The following is a 19,885-nucleotide window of genomic DNA, read 5'->3' on the forward strand; positions in this document are numbered from 1 at the left end:
CTGTGTACATCCTAAAACCTCTGTGCGTACCAAAAAAAATTCTTTGTGCTCGTGCGGTGGCATCAGCGACCGTACACTCATGCTTGGTCTCGCTAGGTTGCGCGGACCTGGGCAAGTATTAGAGTTCTCCAAAACCCGTACCATTCCCTTTAATAGCTAGGTTTGAAAGTCAAAATTTCGCTTCGTATTGAAGGAAACCAGTCCATGACAGAAATGCCCTAGAAATCAACAGGCTTAGGGAATGGGGAGAGAGCATGCCACACCTATCTAACATGCCTGCCCGCTCATGATCAACGGATACCGAAACCGAAGATTCATACACACGCAGTAGCTATCACTATACAGGGATGGCAAAGAGCACCGCGAAGAGAGAACGATGAAGCACGCCAAGACGGGGAAATGATGAAGTATCTCACCAGTATTATAACTATAGTACGGATACCAAATTACAAAACAATTAGTTCAGTCATCAATAGCGCGGCAAGCAGTCCAAGCAACACCTGTTCCGTGTTTGTTGTACAGTTTCGTGTGCTTAGAAAAGGAACCTCATCGGTAGAAAGAGCCGAACAAGAGCGATAGCAATAGTGACGGTGTAGGGAACAAGAAGGTAACTTATACTAACATACAAGGCCCCATCGCTTCCTGCCTCCGCTTAAAAACAAAAAGATCAACAGCTCCATCAAGCAACCCAACCTCCACGAGCACGCGCATCCATTTATCCACACCACCACATTACCCCATATTATTATAGTGCATTTAGTGTTACATTTTTTTGTGTTTTTCTATTTTTCTACTTTTTTTGTACTTTTGTTCTTTAAGTCTTCGTCAGCTTTTTTTGTGCTTTTCGTGTTTTTCCTTGGTTTTTTAGTCTTCGTCAACTTTTTTGTGCTTTTTGGTTTTTCAGTCTTCGTCATCTCTCCGTGTGAAGGATTAATGCACTCACTCACTGTCAGGACTATGAGTGCTTCGCAGTCGTCAGTATGCCGCTCCTCCTGTGGGACATAGGAAATCGGGGATGGGTTTTGGGGGAAGAGAGGTAGGGAATAGGGTATGGGAATGGGGAATAGGGAATAGGGGACAGGGGAAGTGCAAGTGAAAGAAACAACCAACAAAAACCCATCAAAAATCCACCCTCACCATCAGCACTCACACACTACGACCACTCCGGCGCCCTAACTACCGTTCCCGTGATCGTACCGCCCTCATAACGCTCCTCCAACCCGCTAACAACCCTGTCCACAACGCCCTGCACCAGTCCCGGGTGCCCCTGAACCTGCACACGCATGTCCTGCGCGCTGCGGGAACCGTTCTGGTCCTCGACCACCAGCGCGCTGAGCATGACCATGGGGTCTCCGGCTGTCATAGTAGTGGGCGTGAACGCTGGGGGCAGGGGGACGTGGGCGTGGTCTTGGGTGGCATGGCCGTCAATGCCGTTCTCGGCTCCTGCTTCAGCAACTCTGGCACTGTCAGTAGCACCAGCACCGTCAGTAGCACCAGCAGAAGAAGCAGCAAGCTGCTCCGCAGAAGCCATCTCCAGCGCTGGGCCCTGCGGGCGGGAGTACACGCTCCCGGTGCTAGACGAGTAGACCGAGGAACTCGTACCTAGGTCGCTCCAGCCATCAAAGACGCGCTGGTCGATGTCCGAGCCGCTGCCCGCAGGGGAGCCATTGCCCGCAGGGAAGCCGTTGACCTGAGGGAGTGGCTCGACCCTATAGTCATCAGTCAAGTATGGGTTGTAGGCATTGAGGCGCACAAGGCTCAATTCAGCGACAGAGCCAATGCCAATGCCCGAGCCAGCAGCAGTAGTCCCACTACCCTGGCCCGTCGAGGCGCTCGCACCGCTCGCACTGGGGTTGCTCAGCCCGTCCACCAGCGCGCTGGCGCCCATCTCGCTCCAGCCGTCGAAGACGGCCTGGTCGATAGCCGAGGCGGAGCCTGACGCGCTGCTGTGCTGAGGGGGGGTCGCTTCGGCGCTGTGCTCGTTGTTATCAGTGAGGGAGGTGTTGTTGCCAAGGGGGCCAGCGGCTGTGCCCGAGTTACCGTTCTCGTTACCTTGACCAGCGCCTTCACCTTCGACTACGCCTTCGGCTGCACCTTCGGCTTCACCTTGCGCAGTCTGCGTCTTGCCCGCACGGCGCTTGCGCACCCGCTCAAGCACACCACGCAGCCTATCCCTCGTCTTCTTAGCAGCGCGCTTGAAAGCGCTCTTAGGCTTCGCTGCGCCAGCAGTAGCAGTAGCATTGCCTGTACCATTCTCTGCATCAGCAGCCGCCTGATCCCTCTTACGGTCCTCAGAACGCTGAAACGGCCTATCACACACTTCAGCAGCAGCACCGCCTTCTCCGTTCTTCTTCTTGAACCAGCTCAGCTTGGCGCGCTTGCCCGGGCCCATGTTGCGCGTTCCCATGTTTGCTTTGCGGTGCGTCGTGGTCCGTCCGTCTGTCTGGCTGTCTGCGTACCGGTACCAACCAACTAACTCCCTACCAAGGCGGCGGCAGGAATTCGTTTTTATACGGATGCTAGGCTGACGGGACAATGGCTTTGTTCATGGGCTTTGCCCCTGGCGGGCGCTGGGGTGGTGCTCCATTGTGGTGTTCGCGCGGGCATTGTTTGTGGATATGGACGGAGTGCGTGGACGGGGTTGGTTTGGTTGTTGCACTTTGTGGCAGTGTGTCTGCACATGTGCTGCTTGGGAGGGTCTGATGTTCTGTGGGAGGTGCTTGTAGAGGAAGATATTCGCGGCTTTTTCTTTAACTTTTCTTTCATTTTTGCTTTGTTTCTTTTGGCCGGTTCTTCCTGGACGACGGCGGCATTACCTGGAGTCTGCACATTTAGTTTAGAGATGTGTATGCGTGTACGGCACTTACAATTCGGCATATATATAGTCAAGTAGTTAGTGTGACGAGAGCGAAAGAGTATGATGGATCAATAACCGTCTTCGCACTCCCAACGTGTAGTGCGGCACCACCGCTCCATAAGTGTACCATCTTTTGTACCATGTGTTCTCATTGCTGCGTTTGATTTTTTCGTTACATAACCACTACCCACCACACGGTCCCTCTCATCATATACCTGAAGTTGATTCATTGCGCTGCGCAGTCCGCGCAGAAAAAGAAGCAAAAACTCCATATCCGTCCATTCATCCGTTGTCCAAATACAACGCTCCGAAACCATGCGAGAAGGCCTAGGGCGCCGCGTCGTTGTTGAAGACGCGGCGAGGCCCTCCGGAAATTTTCATGCATATGCGTATGCAAAGACAAACCTTCGCTCTAACTTACCCCCTGAACAGCTGCTCCATCTACGAGGAGTACTGCTGCTTAGGGAAGGGGTAGCTGGGGCCGAGCTCCTGGATGCTGAGCTTGGCGAGCCACTGGCCCATGTCGACGTTGGTGCGTAGGTCCTTGCCCTGGACAATACCGGCGAGGAAACCACCAGCGAAAGCGTCACCGGCACCGTTGGTGTCGTTGATGAGCGACTTGTCGATGGCGTGGACGGGGAAGGATGAGACCTCGGCGTCGCCGCCCTCCTTGGCCACAGCCACGATCGTCGGGTCGGTGCCCTGCGTGATGATGACGGTGCGGGGACGGTTCTTGTTGGCCTTGGGAAGCGCAGCCATGCGCTTGGCGATCTCGGTGATGTCCTTGGTATTGAAGCCGTGCGACTCGGCGTAAGAAAGAGCCTCCGTCTCGTTGCCAATAACGTAATCCCAGTAGGGCGCGGTCTGGTCGAGCTGGTCCTTGAAAAACTGGGGGATGAAGGGGGCGGAGAGGGAAAGAACGAAGATCTGAAAATGGTCAGCTTCCAGCAGTCAACAGATGGGTCAGCGCCGTCTTACCTTGTCCTTGGCAGCAGCCTCCTCAGCCAGGGCCATGATGGCCGGCACGCAGACGGTCAAGTGGTAACCACCGACATAGTAGACCTTGGCCTGCTCGACGAGCTTCCAGATCTCCGGCGACTTCAGGTGCTCAATCTTGTAGCAGTTGGCGGCAGCCAGGTCGGTGCACATGCTCCGGTCGTGGCCGGTGATGATGACACCGCAGCGACCCGTCGGCTGCTCCTCATCGTAGCGGTACTCGACGCGCAGGCCGACCTGCTTGACGGCATCCTTCAGGGTCTCGGCGTACTTGTCCTTGCCGACGCCTCCGACGTAGACGGCGGAGTTGGGGGGAAGAATGTACTGTGGGGGGCCGTAAGCAATCCGGCGGTCTAAAAGTCGCCGTTCGCGTCTCGACATACCTGAGCGCCGCGGGCCGTGTTCTGGGCAGCACCACCAGCGATGAGCTTAGCGTTGTGGTTCTGGAGCAGCTCCTCGTAGAGGCCCATGTGCTTCTCCTCGGCCAGGATGGCGTCGTTGGCCTTCAGGCCGTACTTCTCGAGGAGGGCGGCATCGCTGCGTCATCAGCAATTGAGCGGTGCGGAGCGGCCGAGGAAACTCACCCTTCACCCTGGATGTCCAGCAGGGGGTTCTCGAGGCAGAAGAGCTCAAAGTTGCCGGTGGAAGTCATTGTGTGTTGTTGACGGAGAGAGAGAGGTGAGGTGGAGAAGAAGATGGCGGGGTGCTTTTGGTGCAGAGAAAATGGCCGAGGGGTTCGGTGGACAAAGCGCCGGCCCGCTGTTGGAGCTTGAGCTTTGAACGCCGCTCGTGCGGCTAGACGCATTGGGCTGACGACTGCGGCTGACATTTTTGTTTGCTGCTGACGCTTGCATTCGAGCACTGCAAAATGGATTCACGCTTCCCGACAGCATCCGCGGTAAAGCGGAGATCTCACCTGACCTTACATATGTATCCATGTCTAGATATTATTTGATACGGCACTCACAAAACAGATAATTACTACCTACTGATGCCGCTGGTTTCAATCTGGGAGCGACAAAACAAATAGCTAATGAACAATCCCTTTCATCCAATTTGGTTCAACAACATCCATCCCCTAGTTAGTGACAAGCCCGCATCTGAGCTACGCCGAAGTAGTCTATGCTGACCGTGTCCAGCGTCAAGGCCGATTTCTCCGCTCATGTGCCGCGCCGGGAGCGTGTCAAACAGGCGGGCGTCATCCGGCGGGATCCTGGAGATCGGTCCTCCTGCGTTTGCCTACTGGACTCGAAGTGAACGTCTGCGCGAATACGACGATGCTCGAAAGTCATCAAATCCATCCCGCGATAAAAGCGGGCAAAGGCCGTGCGCATCAGCCACCACCCTGCCCGTTGGGTGGTGTGTTCAGGTAGGGGCTGCGATTGCGGTCCAAGTCCGTCCCCCAGGTACCTCCCCCAAACAACAACGGGCTTCTCATGCCAATATCATAGGCATTGCTCCCAATTCCGGTAGCCGGTCCGTAGCTGTTGCGGTACGCATGGTAGCTCAAGTCAGCAGTTCCGTCTGGAGTAGAGCCTGAGCGTCCCTGATGCATTGGCATCGGGCTCCAAACTGAATTTTGGGAGGCGTGACGCGAGTGGCTGATGCTGTGTCTCCCCATAGAAGAGTGGTGCATGCTAAAGCCAGGTGGAATCACCGGAGTGCTCGGCGCGTGAGACTCGTAATTCTTGCTCCAAATGCCCGACTGGTCTGGCAATGAAGGCAAAGTCGGGAGATTGCGCATGGCGGGAGAGGCAGTGGCGTTGTTCACATATGTATTCTCCGGTGTGCAAGCTGACTGGCTGTAGTTGCGGACCATGTTAACGTAGTCGCCGGCGTTTAGCGGCGTAATCCCGTACGAACTGTCGTTGATCAGTGCAGTATCCTCGAAAGTCTGTTCGGGTGGAGTTGGCGGAACATTTTCGTCTTCCTCAGGGAGAGGATCCAAACCATCCTCGGGGCCAAGGAGATCATCTACCATACGGTTCATAGCGGCATCTTTGGAGATGGTAACAGAGGCGGTCTCCGAGGGTGCAACGCCGTAGGAAGTCTGATCATCCGGGATGACGCCGTTGTTCTGCATACGGGGGACATCCACAATTTCTACCGGCACGGCCCTTTCACTCTTGTCGCCAGGGCTCGCGAGGAGTTGAGAAGGTATGCCGGCCTCTTGGTAAATGAAACGCATCCCGTCCAAAGCGAGTGGGGCATCCTGTTGCCGTCAATAGGTGCACTTACAACAAAGCGAACTACTAACCTCGTCCTGTGTCAACTCTAAACCGTCAATTAAAAAGTCACGGATGCGCATCACCATCTCGACATTTGGATGACTGCGCTTGAGGCCTTCGTCAGACCACTTTGGCTTCAGATCAGCACCGTAGTACCATGTTTTGAGGGTTTTGTCGGAGATTAAAGGTCGGAAGCCGAGGGTGTCCACGTCTTCTTCAAGCAGGTACTGCTCCGCCGGAAGACGGTCAGCTGGAAACGCCGACGCGAGAAGGGTGAGCGTTTCGGCATAGGCTTTCCACAACTCTCTCACCTCAACCTTTGAGATTGAGCCTTCGAAGTTGTCAAGATCGGCTGACAGGAATTTCCAGTTGTTTGTGAACCAAGAACTGTACAGACGAAGTCCGGGGAGAATGCGCCGAGCGACCACGGTGACTTTGTCGGACAGTTCCTCAGACTGCTCAGTGGCATTGACATCCTCGCCGGTTAAGCGTTCCAATTCCGGCTGCAAGATCTGGAGCAAGCGGAAAAAGGTCTTGACGTTGAGACGCAGGAAATAGAAATAGGAGCGGACGTTTTCGGGCGCTGTATGTCCTTCTTGGGCGCCAGCCTCCAGCCTTACGGTAGCGTAGTGTTCGGCGGCGATGTTGATGAGAATGAATTTTTGGACGAGGCCTTCGAGCGACCGCTCCTTGACTTCCACGGCCAACTGGCTCAAGACCTCGCCCTCCAACTCTTCGTGACCGGCAAACTCTTGGCCTTTGTAGCACTTGCTGTGAAGACGCACGAACCAAGCGATGAGGGCCCGATTCGCACCGTTGTCCTTGGGATGCGCTTGCCGGCCGATGAGCTCGCCTCTGTCCCAAGCCGTGATGATTTTCTTAAACTCCAGTTCGAGGTTTCCTTTGGCCAGCGGGTGTGGTTCCTTTGCGGCCAGAGCTCGGTATAAATGGTAGGTGGCGCGGAAATGATTGCCTTCCGAGAGAGCAATGACCGCCTGTTGGTTATGGGAGATACCGGAATCAGGATAAATGGCAGTCGCGAGGCCGTAATACCCAACCGCTTGTCTCCAGTCTTTCTCCTTCCCTCCAATCTCCCCTTCACGATAACGAGACAGATCCCCGAGCTGAATTAGCGTGTTGTACAGAGAATTTCTGATTTGCTTCTGCATTCCCGGCGGGAATTGCTTCGTGACCGAGGCATGTGAAACTGGGAGTAGTCAGCCTCATGACAGCCGAGCGATGTCCGGACCCATACTGTCGCTCTTCCACTTTCGCGCAACGGCCCGGAGTTCTGGAAGGCCTTCGAAGGCGCTGTCCAGGTGTATAATGAATTGGCGGTAGAAGCGTTGGCTGGACTTGATGAACTCGAGGTACTGTTTCTGGAGGACGCGTATTTCGACGGCCCTGTTCTTGTTCTCCTTGTTCAACTGTGTTCCGTCAGCGGCGCGCAGGCGGGGCGATGCAACGAGGCGCACCTTGTTCAGCTGCTTCCGAAAGTACGTGTTGACTTTGCTGTGGGCGGCCCACAGCTGGGCCTCGATGCCGGCGTCAGCGGCATACTGGAAGTCGGCGAAGATGGTCTTTTCGCATGCAGCGCGGTACCTGTCCATGTGTAAGTGGGCGCAGGCGAAGGCGAAAAGGCAGAGGCTTGGAGGCGCACTCTCGGAGAAGGGCGGCAATTTCAGCAGACGAGTGCTTGTCGCTAAGTTTGGAATTGAGGTCCTGCTCAGTGGTACGAGCGAGCCTGCAGGGGCAAGTTAGCGGCGGGTAGGGCGGGAGGATGGTGTGCATACGTCGCTGCTTGCTCAGCGGGTGTGGCCATGCCTCTGGTTGCTTGTGTGGGTCATAGGTGACGCCAGGTCAGATGTCTCGTGGAAAGTGCGGGCTGGCGGCAGTGCTGTTGCGATCCATGGAAGGCAGCAGGGTCTCCCGAGTGCGCCAGGGAGGAGATGCGACGGCGGGCGAGCGCGCAAGCGACTACGTCTTCGCGGCTCTCTTGCGGGTCGAGGGGGGTGGAGGTGGAGGACTGAGGAAAGTTGGAAGCCCACCAGTCGACGTTCCGGCGCGGGAGTCGGGTCGGGTTGTATCATCGCTAATAATCCGCCGCCCGAGCGACCCGGTGAAATCGCCGTCATCTCATTACATACACACCCGTGACCGTGACAATGAGCAAACGCTCCCGACAAGACTCGGAGTCTGAGGAAGTTACCGCCATTACAGAGCCCTCGGACCATGCCGCCAAGTATGAAAAGGTCGACAGCAGCAGCGGCGGCAGCGGTGGCGGCGACGGCCAGCAGCAAGACCGCCGCGTAGTCATGAAATGTTTACTCCCACCCCATGAGCCTCTCTCCTTTCCTACTTACACCGAGTACGACGTCCACTACCAGAAGCATCACACGAACCGGTGCCTGGAGTGCAGAAGAAACTTCCCCTCGACTCACTACCTGAACCTGCACATTGCCGAGAACCACGACCCCATCAATGAAGCTCGCAAGGCCAAGGGAGAAAAGATAGTAAGTACCTACTACATTCACTAAACTAGACCTAGCCTAACCTGTCCTACAGTACGCATGCTTCGTCGAAGGCTGCGACAGGGTCTGCTCCGAGCCGCCCAAGAGGAGACGGCACATGATAGACAAGCATCAATTCCCCACGGTACGTAGCCAGCATTTCTTGCCTCTATATATCCAGTCCCTTTTCTTACCAGGCACTCACCAGTTCTACGACTTTTTCATCGTCAACACCGGCATCGAAGGCCGCAACTCCATGCTCCGTCCAGGCCACGCCCCAGGGCGCGTCCCCCTCAAACTCGCAGGCCACAAGCCCGCAGTTTCCAAACCCGGACCTCCCAAACCCAACCCCAGCTCCAACCCCGCACCCCAGTCACCGCAGCAGCCCGCCAGTGCCGCAGACGCAGACTCAGCCATGGACATCTGCACCCCAGCACCGCCGCCCGGTCCCCCATCCGGCCTGCAGCAGTCGAAACACGCGCCTTCTGCTTCTTCTCCTTCTTATTCTCTCCCTACTGCCGCCGCCAGCAAACCTCCGCGCCAAACCCCAACAGCAGACAGCGCTAGTGCTGCTGCTCCGGCTGGACCTACGGCCCCAGCAGGCGACCCAATGGATGGACTAACGCAGTCAATGTCATCGCTCCGGTTCGTGCCGCCGAGCGTGCGATTCGGACGGGGCGGGAAGCAGGGCGGATTAGCTAGGAAGTAGCTTCGGGTGGGAGAGAGCAAAGCAGTCTTTCAGGTGTGAGCCATGGCCGGGTAGGCGAGCGTGGTGGTTGCCCTAGGTGCTGTTGAGGCTGGGTGTACAATAGAAAAGCATGGGGGAATGGGCAGGAGGAGCAAATGGAGATTGTTGCACGGAAGCACTAGAGCAGAAAGTTGTAAAACAGAATTAACCAGAAGACACTAAATCAAGTCATATAGAGCTTGGAAACTCGATGGATGGTGTAGTAAACGAGCTCAAGCTTGCTCTCGAAAAAGACATCGCAATATATACAGCTACGCAGCTCCTCTACACGCGAGCTCAAAATCTATATACAGCCACCCACGCAACACAACAAACCACATCCCTCCCCACCTTTCCCCAACCCCACACCACACAACCTACCCAATCCTCCCTCTTCCCCCAGCCAGACTTCTCCTTCCCCCCGCCCGTCTCGCAGCGACATCCTCCATAGCGTCCTCGCCATCTCTCCACCTCCGCCCCTCCCACGCCTTCTCCCCCTGCTCGCGCAACCTCGCCACTTTCTCCACGATCGCCACCACGTCACCCCAGATACGGCGACGGTTGCGCAGGCCGAGCTGGGCGCGCAGGAAGGCGCTGTGCGGCTTTAGGGCGGCGTGTAGGTCGCGGTAGCGGAAGCGGGGTCCGACGGAGGAGGACCGGAGGCTTGCGCCAGAGGAGTTTGCTCTGACGGTGCTGGAGCTGGAGGGGTTGCCAGCGGGGGAGGGGTTGTGGGGGGCAGAGGTGGTAGGTGTTGTTTTCAGGGAGTCGATTTCCCAAAGCCAAGGCATCGACACCCGGATGAAGTGCTTGAAGACGAGGTCCGGGAGATGCGTAAAGGCACGCGAGGAGAGGCGCAGCGCTGCGACGTCGTGGGGGGCTAGGCAGAGCATGATTTCGGCGAGGAGTTCGTTGGAGAGGCGCGTGAAGGGGTCGGTGGGGGTGGTGGTGGTGCTGCTGCTGCTTGGGCTGTGGGAAGGGGTGGGGGAGGGGGAGGGGTTTGTGGTTGCGTTTGTGTCTGATACTGCTGTTGTTGCATCTGGCGTTTTTGCAGAGTTTGACTGTCCTTGCTCTTGCTCTTGTTTTTGTTCTTGCTCTTGCGTAGGCGGCTTTTTGGGCTTCAGCACCAGCTGCGGCGGGTTCTGGAGTTTTTGCTGCAGGAACGGGATCGTGATTGGGTCTGCTACGAGCCACTTGGAGGAGAAGAGTTAGTGGAAAGGGCATGGAGTGCAAGGTGCAGGAGAGAACACACCTCCGTGCCGACTTCGTGCTGCCACCACTGCTGGCGACAATCCTGCAGCTCGGGACACCGTTCTATGTCATCCCAGCCATCATTGCCGTAATCGCCTTCCAGCTACAACACGCAAACCATCAGCATTGCACAAGCTGATATATCGAACGGGACGTAGACGTTCTTACCTCACGCAGCTCCCACAAAGCATCGATATCGACCTCACCAAAGCGGCGCACGCACACGCGCTTGTAGATCTCAAAGCACTGGGCATGGAAGGGGATGCCCCAGCCATACTCGCCGCAGTTGCTGATGTTAGTGTCCGAGACGCCATGGCGCACGGGCAAGAAGTCGCCGCGCCGGATGCTGAACTCGTCGGGCGCGTTCTGGGAGACCCCCGTCACGAAGCACTTGCTCTCGGCCTCGTAGGGCGCGTCGTCCGGCTCCGGCGTCCACGTCTCGTCTTTGCGCAGGATGCACTGCACCCGCGTCATGGGCTGTATGTAGGGGAAAGCCGTCAGCCCGCTCGGCTCTGACCCGGAGTCGCGGTCTGCTGTTGCGTTGCGCAATCGCTCGCCCGTCCGCCCGTCTCAGGAGAAAGGAACGAAAGGAAGAAGGAAACGGAAACCGGCCAAAGGAAAGACCTCAACAACACCGAAAAAAAGAACTCAAACATACCTTCAGCTCCCCCGCCCCAATCCTCCACCCACTATACCCCTGCTCAGAGACGCACCGCGGCCCCGCCAAATGCTCCCACTCGCCATCACCCCACCTGCTCTCCCTGCCACCGAACCTGCACCCCGTGTCCGCGGTGCTCCTGCCCCCACAGCCATCATCCTCGTCGCGGCCATCCAAGAACCCGTAGCCATAGTACATCCACGCGGCGTCGGCCGCCTCGTCCGCCCGCCGGATCCGCGCTACATTGAACGATGCCCCGCAGAGGTGGCATACCCGCTCGCTGTACCCCATTGCGCGGCTGAAGTGGATGCGGTGCTGGGGCGGCGCGCCGAGGATCGTGTCGGTGCGGGAGGGTAGGTTGGGCATTTATTTTGTCTTTTTTTTTTCCTTCTGTTGCTTTGTTTGCCTGAAGCTTCAATTGTGCTGTTGTTGTGTGTTGTGTGGTCGTCTATGTAACCAGGGTACGGAGTAGAGGGGTTGGATGTGGGGTGTGGTGGAGGGGTCGGAGTGGTAGGGCCAGCCGTCTTGACGTCTGTACGTGTCGAGTCGTGGCCAACTACTGCTGCCTGCGGTCGTCAATTGTAGGTGCTACACAGTCAGCACTCTGCCTATGCACGCTATGCTATGGGGTGATGACTCGGGAGATAAGCTCGCTCATCACGTGCATGCATGCGATATCGGCCTGTCGGCGACGTTCATGGTTGATCAAGATTGATTTGCGTCAATTCTACCAAAGCTTTGGATTCAAAAGTATAACAGAGGTTTGCCGTTTGATCTTCTGCATCTCCCTCCCCCATCCGGTCCCTGGCCACAGCTTTGGTGGGCGGTCCGCTTCATTCCGGATTTCTCTCTCCCGCTCTTTCTGTCTCTCCAAAATTCCAACGTCTTAGTCCTCAAAATGCCCCCATTTCTTCTATGCTTCGTTTTGCCTCTTCTGCGTTTATCTACGCTTCGGCTTGAGGAGCTCCTGGAACGCCAGCTCCACGCCTCGTTTGATTTCCTTGTAGCTGACGACCAGCACGTTCTGCTCGTCACGGCTCACCAGCGATACTTTTTCTTCCGTGCCCACGTCCAGCTTGTTGAGGCAGTTGAGGACGTGCGCCAAGTCGACGACTGGGTTGCCGTTGGCGTCTACCTGGTGGAACACGTAGTCACGGAAGAGCTTGAGGTAGTAGCGCTCGCCGGTCTCCGACCACTGCGGGTTATTGTCGAACTCGGGACGCTCGGTGATGAAGTTAAGCTTGGCCATGAGGCGCACGAGACGTCCGTTCTCCAATTCACGGCCAAGGTTGGACGTGAGAGTGTCTTCGGCGTGGAAGGTGTTGTCAAGGAGAATCGTGACTTTGTCTGCAATCGACGCCAAAAAGGTATTGACATCCTTGGACTGCAAATCCTGAGGGCTCAAAAGCCAAGACACGCACTCGATGAGATCTTTGCTGTAGCTGCGAGACAACACTTCTACAGCCTTTTGCATGTTTGCCGGGTTGATAGAATTATTGCTTGTGATGGTGATGATCAGGCGACCGAGCTGTTGAAGGTCTTCTTGCTGAAGCTCGTTCATCGGGCGCGAGCTTTCAAAATGAATCAAGTCAAGAATAGCACAGCTGTTGATACGGATTCTGTTTTTGGACGTGACTAGAATCTTGCTGGGGTGAAGGAGTCTCGCTGCCAGATTGTTGCTGTGCATCGCCTTCAATGCAGAAGCGATCTGCACAATGTAGCCCCAGAGAACCGACTCGGGGATGGTGCTCGTGTTCACCCTGTTGTGGAAGCCACGCGGAGTGGTGTTGAGGTGCTGCTCAGAGAGCGTCTTGGAGAGAGGGTGGTAGTCAGTCACAAAAATGAGCGAGCTGTCGCCAAAGGCCCGGGTAGTGAATGCGTCGTGAATGGTAACGATATTGCCGTTGTCAATGCGCTTCCAAGGGCGCACGGAAAAGATGGCCTGTTCGCTCGTCAAGCGGTAGCCTTCGAGCCTGCGAAGCGTATAAGTCAGACCGTCTTTGCCCGAAACGGCTTTGTAAACCCAGGTGGGATATCCAAAAAGAGCATTGTTTCGTTGATTGTTTGTGTCCAAGGGCACCAGCGAATGGAAGTGATCGACAGCGCTAGGCAGAGAGGAGTTGGGGAGTATTTGTCGTTGTGCCTCGGACTTGCGTTGCAAGTCCTCCCGCAGCTGATCAGGGATAAAGAAATCATGTGTGGTTTTCTGATATACGAGGAGATTCTCCGGGTGGGGCCCCATGGGTGCGTAAAGATGGTATTGGATCGGCTGAGTGAAACCGGCCGCGTTTTGAAAGTAGGCCGCTCCAGCCATGGCGGCCGTCTCTTGACTGTACGGGTTGAGTTGGGCGGCATGGTTGGCTGGGCTGATGCCGCCCATGGCCGACGACACGGCAAAGGTGTCGAATGAGTTTAGCGCTGCGGCAGACACGGCCGGGTCGCCCTGCGACGTCAGCACAGCACCAACGCGGAGCTGTGGTGTGCTACTCACCTGGACATCGAAGCCCTGAGGGACAAACTCCTGGAAGTCATGGCCGTGCCACTCGGGGGTCGCGTCCTTGGGCGGCCCCGGAGCAAAGCTGTTGGACTTTTTGGGGGTGAAGACGGCGGCATTGGCGGCCTTTGGGGAGATGGTCGTCTGCCGGGGCGAGGAGGAGGCGGCGCCGTTGGTAGCGGGCTGGAGCGGAGTGAAGGAGGGGGAGTCGACGTTGAAGCGTTTCTTGACGTTCTCGGACTGGGAGGAGTTGACCTTGGCGGGGTCGTGGTTGAAGACGCAGCCGGTGTGCTCGTGGCGGCAGTGGCCGTAGATGGTGACGTTGCGGCAGAGGATGTTGCTCTTCGGGTGGTAGTCTGTCATGGCTCAGCTCCTCGCGCCCCTGCTCTGGCGGATGGTGCAATGCATACCACGTCCTTTGTTGGGTCGCGGCGAGGCGACTGCGCGGCGCCCTTCACCCGGGCTACCCCCAATTGCGGCCATCAGCGGTGTCGAGGGTCATGCAGCATGGTCCGATCAAAGGAGCATGGCGGGGCGGCCGAGCTTGGGGAGATTAGACGTGGTGATGTCGAATGCGCCGCGGGGGCAGGCCGTCCATCAGGGCCGGGCAGGCGGGGCGGCGCGAGGCGAGGGCGGCGATTGCGAGCGGGCGAGAGAGGATAGAGAGAGAGAGGGCGTGAGAGCCTGAGGGCGTGGACGGGGCCGGCTCGAGTATGTACGCGGCCCATTGATTCGAGATCCGCCCGTGTCTCAGCCTGCGCTCTCGCACACTTAAACCTGGCCGCCCACTGCCCAGACTCTCCCGCTCCTCACCGGCCACGACATTCCGCGCCCAGTCCTGCCAGATCCGCCCGGCACACCGCCTTCTTTCGTCATCATCAACCATCAAACCATCGAGACACCTCGCCTGTCTCCAGGTAGTAGTCACATTTCTACCTGCAACGGCTGCTCGCCCCTCCGCCATGGCGACTCCTACCGTCGACCTCGACCAGCTCACCGAGGACCAGCAGCTGGCCCTGCAGCAGTTCTCCGCCGTCACCGACCAGGACGTCGAGTCGGCCGTGCCGCTGCTGCAGCGCTGCCAGTGGAACGTGCAGGTAATCCAATCCATTCCTTCGCCACTACTCCCACTTGCATCCGCTAATTATCGGCAGATAGCCATCTCTAGGTTCTTTGATGGCGAACCAGCCGAGCCCGTCGTCCCCGAAGAGACCATCCCTCCACCGCAAGACACCCGGCGCGCAGAGACGCTTGCGAATGGCTTCGGCAGACCCTCTGCAGGCCGGCGAAACCTGGAACCAGCTCCTCGCGTGGTACCGCAGCCCGAGAGCCAGGTTACGCAACAGGCACCCTTCATCCTCTCTGTCGTGACCTTTCCATTCAGGTTGGCGTACGGCGTTTTCTCCAAGTTCTTTAGCGTTTTTACCTGGCTATTCCCCTTCCTACCGCGCATGTTCGCAGCAAGGAGCACATCGCAGGCGCGACGACGAGACACGAGCGGGCGGCGACCGCTGAATTCCCGGGACACGGCCGCGCGCTTCATACGAGAGTTTGAGGAAGAGTACGGCAGTCACAATCTACCCTTCTTCGAGGGCGGTTACGCGCAAGCCTTTGATCAAGCCAAGAAGGAGCTCAAGTTTCTATTGGTTCTGCTGGTATCGCCGGAGCATGACGACACTTCGTCCTTCGTCAAGGACACGCTGCTCGCTCCGGAAGTCGCAAACTTCATCAAGGACCCGCAAAATAACATCATCATCTGGGCCGGAAACGTTCAAGATGCCGAGGCGTATCAAGTCTCGGACGCGTTGAGCTGCACCAAATTCCCGTTCGCAGGCCTCATTGTTCACACGCCAGCTGTATCGTCAACCGCGATGTCCACGGTCGCTCGCATCGTTGGCCCTACGCCGCCTAATTCCTTCTTATCTAAGATTCAAACAGCCATCGCGCAAAACTCCGAACCACTAAATAGGGCGCGCGCGACGAGGGCAGAACATCAGGCAGCACGGAATTTACGGCAGGCACAGGATACGGCATACGAAAGGTCGCTGGCTCAGGACAGGGAAAGAGCAAGGCAAAGGAAAGAAGCTGAAGAAGCAAGGAAGCGCGAGGAGCGGGAACAAAGAGAAAGGGAGGAGGCAAAGGAGAGGGAGGCGCGCAACCTCGACCAGTGGCGGAAGTGGAGGGCGCGATCTATCGCCCCTGAACCGAGCGAGGATGCCGTTCGGATCAGCCTGCGTATGCCGTCCGGCGATCGCATCATTAGGAAGTTCGCTTCGGATGCTCAAATGGAGGAGCTCTATGCCTTTGTTGAATGCTACGGCGTTCTCCAAGGCGACGTCCCGTCTGAAACCGAGAAACCGACGGGGTACGAGCACGAATACAAATTCCTGCTCGTCTCTCCCATGCCGCGCGAGGCCTTTGAGCTCGGAAAGGGTGGTAGCATCAAAGAACGCATTGGCCGCAGCGGCAACTTGATTGTCGAGCGGACGGACATTGAGTCTGACGAAGAAGAAGAAGAAGAGTAATGGACCGCTCGGGTGTAGCATTGGGCAGGAGTTGTGGAATATTGGCTCGGGGTTCCCTCATCAGAGGCTCTTTGTGGCGCAGGAGATCTGCGCTGCGAGGTTTAGGTAGGTGTTTCGACAACTAGATCTCACTGCACGTTTCAATACGACAGCATCAAATTTCCGTCTACTACTATATCTTCAGCCACATTCTGCACGTTCGGGCGGCACGGAGAATTTGCACGTCGCTCGGGGTGACTTGGGCCGCTTTTACTGTCAGCATGCATCATGCCTTCCCCACAGATGGCGGGCCTGAAGTCGATTGCGGCGGCTTTGCCGTTGTGGCTTGGGTCCCCATGGAGATCCGCCTGACCCCGCGATTTGACCGGCGTCGTGCAGGGATGCGACCATTTACCCGGCCACGCCGGTTTGCTGCGTCACGCATCAGCAGATTTCAACCCAACCACGCGTTGGTTCGCGTCTCCATAATGGGTACCCGCGTCCGCCTGTGCCATTGCCGAGCCTTCGTTGCCCAGATGTACCCCTCTCAAATCTCCGATTTTTTTCTAGGCAGAGAGCTATTTAGCTCGCCGAATGCCCCTCAGCGTTGCTGCGCCGTGCCGTTCGTTGTCTTTCGTTTTTCTCGTCGAAGATGTTGAGAGCCGTAGCTACTGCCGGGCTTGCTGGCCTGGCCATTGTCTTTCCTTCTGGCGCCGAAGCCGGTTCTCGTACGCGCAAGACGCGGCAGCTCACCCACAGCCAGTACATCAACGCGACTCACACCAATGTCACCAATGTAGAGCTTCACATTGACACAAAAGACACGTCTGCCCGCAATGACACTGCGCCATACCTGTACGGTCTCATGTTCGAGGACATCAACCATTCCGGTGATGGCGGCATTTACGCGGAACTGATCGCCAACCGAGCGTTCCAAGGTACGCATAAAATTGAAAGACACATTGGGACTGTGCTGACGTCTTCAAGGCTCAGGTATCGTACCAGGTCAATGGAGTGGCCTAACAGGCAACGTCATTGTCAATAGCGAGAACCCCATAGACCCCTACGGTCCGGTATTAACTGGCTGGGGTGCCATTGGTAACGTTCGGCTGTCCCTCGACAGACTCCACCCGCTCTCGGATGCCTTGCCAGTTGCCCTACAAGTCGACGTAGCTGCGAACGCCACGGGTGAGGTTGGCTTTTTAAACTATGGCTGGTGGGGCATGGACGTGTCGCCACAGACGTACAGTGCTTCATTCCACGTACTGGCAAACGCTCCACGCTACAATGACACAAATGTCGGCTTCACGGTCTCCCTACGTTCAAATCTTACGGGCGAGGTGTGGTCTAAAGCGGATATCCCACCGGCGAAGCTGCCCACGTTTGACTACGTGCAGCTGAACACGACGATCGAGAACACCGCCACCGCACCCAACTCGAACAACACGTTCGCCCTCACTATGGATGCGTCTCAAGTTGCGGGCCAAACCTTATACTTCGATTTGATCTCGCTCTTCCCTGAAACTTTCAAGGGTAGGAAGAATGGACTGAGGAAGGACATTGCTCAAGCCTTTTACGACATGAAGCCCCGCTTCCTTCGCTTCCCTGGCGGCAATAACTTGGAAGGCGTATCAACCCAGACGCGCTGGAAGTGGTGGAAGACGATCGGCCCGCTCAAGGACCGCCCGGGCAGGCCAGGCAACTGGAACTACTACAACACGGACGGGCTAGGCCTGCTCGAGTATCTCGAATGGTGCGAAGACATGGAAATCGTCCCTGTGATTGGTGTCTACGCCGGCTTTTCGCTCGATATCTGGGGCCAAGATGGTACCGACTGGCCCGAAGACAAGTTCGACGAGGTCATCCAAGAAGCTTTGGACGAGCTCGAGTACTGCATGGGCGACACGTCGACCAAGTGGGGTGCGGTGCGCGCCAAGCACGGCCACCCCGAGCCCTTCGACATCAAGTTCATCGAGATTGGCAACGAGGACTGGTTCAGCAAAACCTACCCGTGGCGCTTCTCGCGCATGCTGGCGGGGCTCAAGAAGGTCTACCCGGACATTACGTACATCTCGACAGCGTACAACGAGAATGACGACTACGTGATTGACATCCCGGAGGGCGCGTACTGGGACACGCACCACTACGCGGTAAGCCACGGCAATCAACGCCATTGCTCGAGCCTGACTAACCACCGCAACAGGAGCCGTCATTCTTCATCGAGGACTTCGACTTCTACGACAACTGGCAAGCCACGACCAACAACACGGACGTGGGGGTGCTGCTCGGCGAGTTCAGCGTCTACCAGATCGACACGCCGTCCGGGGAAGTCAACTACACGAACCCGCCGGACGTGCATATAGCGTACCCGCAGCTGCTGTCGGCCATCGCGGAGGGCGTGTACGCGCTCGGCGGCGAGCGCAACCCGGACGTCGTGCGCTTGTCGTCGTATGCGCCTAGCTTGCAGAACAGGAACTGGTACAACTGGACCCCGGACATGATCTCCTTCACTGCGAACCCGAAGGAAACGGTCCTGAGCGCCAGCTATTGGCAGCAGTGGCTGTTTGCGCATTTTAGGGGCACCCAGACCCTGCCGGTTAGGAATGTGAAGGGCGCGTTTAACCCGCTGTTTTGGGCCTCGAGTATTGAAGAGAAGGAGGGCGTGGTGCTTTTGAAGGTACGTGCTTCCTCTTCCTCTTTCCCCCTTTCCAGCTCCCTCATCTCTGTCTCTTTCCCCTCCCTCCTCTTATACCAACCCCCCACTAACACCCCGCCCACAGGTCATAAACATCGGCAACCAAACCGTCCCCCTCTCCACCAGCCTCGACCGCGCCTACTCGAGCGTCAACGGCACCATCCTGACAGCCAAATCGCTGGACGCTTTCAACACGGCCGAGAACCAGAATGCCGTCGTGCCGCGCGCGCTGAACCTGTCGGCTTCGGCGTCCGCGCTGCACAAGCGCGAGGGCGCGTTCAACTGGCAGGTGCCTCCGTTTTCGTTGACGGTGCTGCAGTTTGATGTCTAGGGAGGGGGTTTGGGGGGAGTGGAGTGGATTAGGGAGAGAGGGAAGGATTGGGTTGGCGTGATGGTTGCGTGCGTGCTTTGTGGTAGGTAGATAGTTGTATTAATGGATGCGTGCTTGCTTTTTCATTGAGTTTTATAAAAGGCACTGGATGGTTTGCCTACCCCCTCTAGATGTTTTGCCTACCTATGTGATAAGATACCTGCAAACCGATATGCTATACTTTCTACTCTTGGATAGTTTATATCTTTATCCCTTTATAAGTACCTTTGAACCCTTCGAATATATTGTTTTCGTATTCTCGTAGTAAACTCTAGGACTCGTATATATCAACACCTCTATACCCTCAAAGAATGCTTTAAGACTCGTATATATCCTTATTATTATATCTTTTTAAATACTATAATACCTTATATCTATAGGCATCGTAGATTGCACTTAACATATAGTTGAAGCTGGGTACATTATCCGGGCCTAAAGAAACTAAAACGACCAATACGAAGCGCACTATTAGAGAAATCAGTGCTAGTATTAGGCTAGAGCTAGAAGTAAAACGAGGAGTAAACGGCCTACGTCTCGGAGTAGTAGGAAACGACGCAATCCGCCTGTCATATAATCTTGCCTTGAATGAGCATGGTGG

General features: G+C 56.5%; 8 protein-coding genes across 8 annotated transcripts; 3 read left to right on the forward strand and 5 right to left on the reverse strand.

Annotated features, from left to right (window-relative positions):
* Positions 1-1,805: 1,805 nt before the first annotated feature.
* K452DRAFT_95707 (uncharacterized protein) lies at positions 1,806-2,543 on the reverse strand. The gene is made up of 2 exons (XM_033547355.1): positions 2,053-2,543; positions 1,806-1,973 (listed from the first exon to the last, which is right to left on the reverse strand). The coding sequence occupies exons 1-2, from the start codon at positions 2,405-2,407 to the stop codon at positions 1,858-1,860; spliced, it is 471 nt and encodes a 156-aa protein (XP_033393855.1). The 5' UTR covers positions 2,408-2,543; the 3' UTR covers positions 1,806-1,857.
* A 755-nt stretch (positions 2,544-3,298) lies between these two features.
* Positions 3,299-4,505, reverse strand: K452DRAFT_235179 (uncharacterized protein; the record flags this gene model as incomplete). The annotated part of the gene is made up of 4 exons (XM_033537409.1): positions 3,299-3,784; positions 3,836-4,177; positions 4,237-4,390; positions 4,438-4,505. The coding sequence occupies 4 exons, from the start codon at positions 4,503-4,505 to the stop codon at positions 3,299-3,301; spliced, it is 1,050 nt and encodes a 349-aa protein (XP_033393856.1).
* Positions 4,506-4,785: 280 nt separating this feature from the next.
* On the reverse strand, positions 4,786-8,121 carry K452DRAFT_277928 (uncharacterized protein). The gene is made up of 6 exons (XM_033539343.1): positions 7,875-8,121; positions 7,742-7,825; positions 7,557-7,683; positions 7,337-7,508; positions 6,111-7,288; positions 4,786-6,065 (listed from the first exon to the last, which is right to left on the reverse strand). Exons 1-6 carry the CDS (start codon positions 7,901-7,903, stop codon positions 5,187-5,189), a joined length of 2,469 nt encoding a protein of 822 aa, XP_033393857.1. The 5' UTR covers positions 7,904-8,121; the 3' UTR covers positions 4,786-5,186.
* A 275-nt stretch (positions 8,122-8,396) lies between these two features.
* On the forward strand, positions 8,397-8,862 carry K452DRAFT_201796 (uncharacterized protein; the record flags this gene model as incomplete). Its single annotated transcript, XM_033536045.1, has 3 exons — positions 8,397-8,594; positions 8,647-8,736; positions 8,800-8,862. Coding segments are annotated over 3 exons (351 nt in total), but the record flags the coding sequence as incomplete, so codon positions are not given.
* An 833-nt stretch (positions 8,863-9,695) lies between these two features.
* Positions 9,696-11,515, reverse strand: K452DRAFT_311913 (uncharacterized protein; the record flags this gene model as incomplete). Its single annotated transcript, XM_033543477.1, has 4 exons — positions 9,696-10,508; positions 10,568-10,669; positions 10,735-11,043; positions 11,225-11,515. 4 exons carry the CDS (start codon positions 11,513-11,515, stop codon positions 9,696-9,698), a joined length of 1,515 nt encoding a protein of 504 aa, XP_033393859.1.
* Positions 11,516-12,164: 649 nt separating this feature from the next.
* On the reverse strand, positions 12,165-14,081 carry K452DRAFT_301508 (uncharacterized protein; the record flags this gene model as incomplete). The annotated part of the gene is made up of 2 exons (XM_033542448.1): positions 12,165-13,667; positions 13,716-14,081. The coding sequence occupies 2 exons, from the start codon at positions 14,079-14,081 to the stop codon at positions 12,165-12,167; spliced, it is 1,869 nt and encodes a 622-aa protein (XP_033393860.1).
* A 599-nt stretch (positions 14,082-14,680) lies between these two features.
* On the forward strand, positions 14,681-16,243 carry K452DRAFT_301509 (uncharacterized protein; the record flags this gene model as incomplete). Its single annotated transcript, XM_033542449.1, has 2 exons — positions 14,681-14,815; positions 14,873-16,243. 2 exons carry the CDS (start codon positions 14,681-14,683, stop codon positions 16,241-16,243), a joined length of 1,506 nt encoding a protein of 501 aa, XP_033393861.1.
* Positions 16,244-16,874: 631 nt separating this feature from the next.
* Positions 16,875-19,248, forward strand: K452DRAFT_311916 (glycoside hydrolase family 51 protein; the record flags this gene model as incomplete). The annotated part of the gene is made up of 4 exons (XM_033543478.1): positions 16,875-17,160; positions 17,210-18,372; positions 18,426-18,899; positions 19,003-19,248. 4 exons carry the CDS (start codon positions 16,875-16,877, stop codon positions 19,246-19,248), a joined length of 2,169 nt encoding a protein of 722 aa, XP_033393862.1.
* Between the last annotated feature and the right edge of the window lie 637 nt (positions 19,249-19,885).

Source organism: Aplosporella prunicola, assembly GCF_010093885.1.
Source record: "Aplosporella prunicola CBS 121167 unplaced genomic scaffold K452scaffold_25, whole genome shotgun sequence".
Classification (NCBI taxonomy): domain Eukaryota; kingdom Fungi; phylum Ascomycota; class Dothideomycetes; order Botryosphaeriales; family Aplosporellaceae; genus Aplosporella; species Aplosporella prunicola.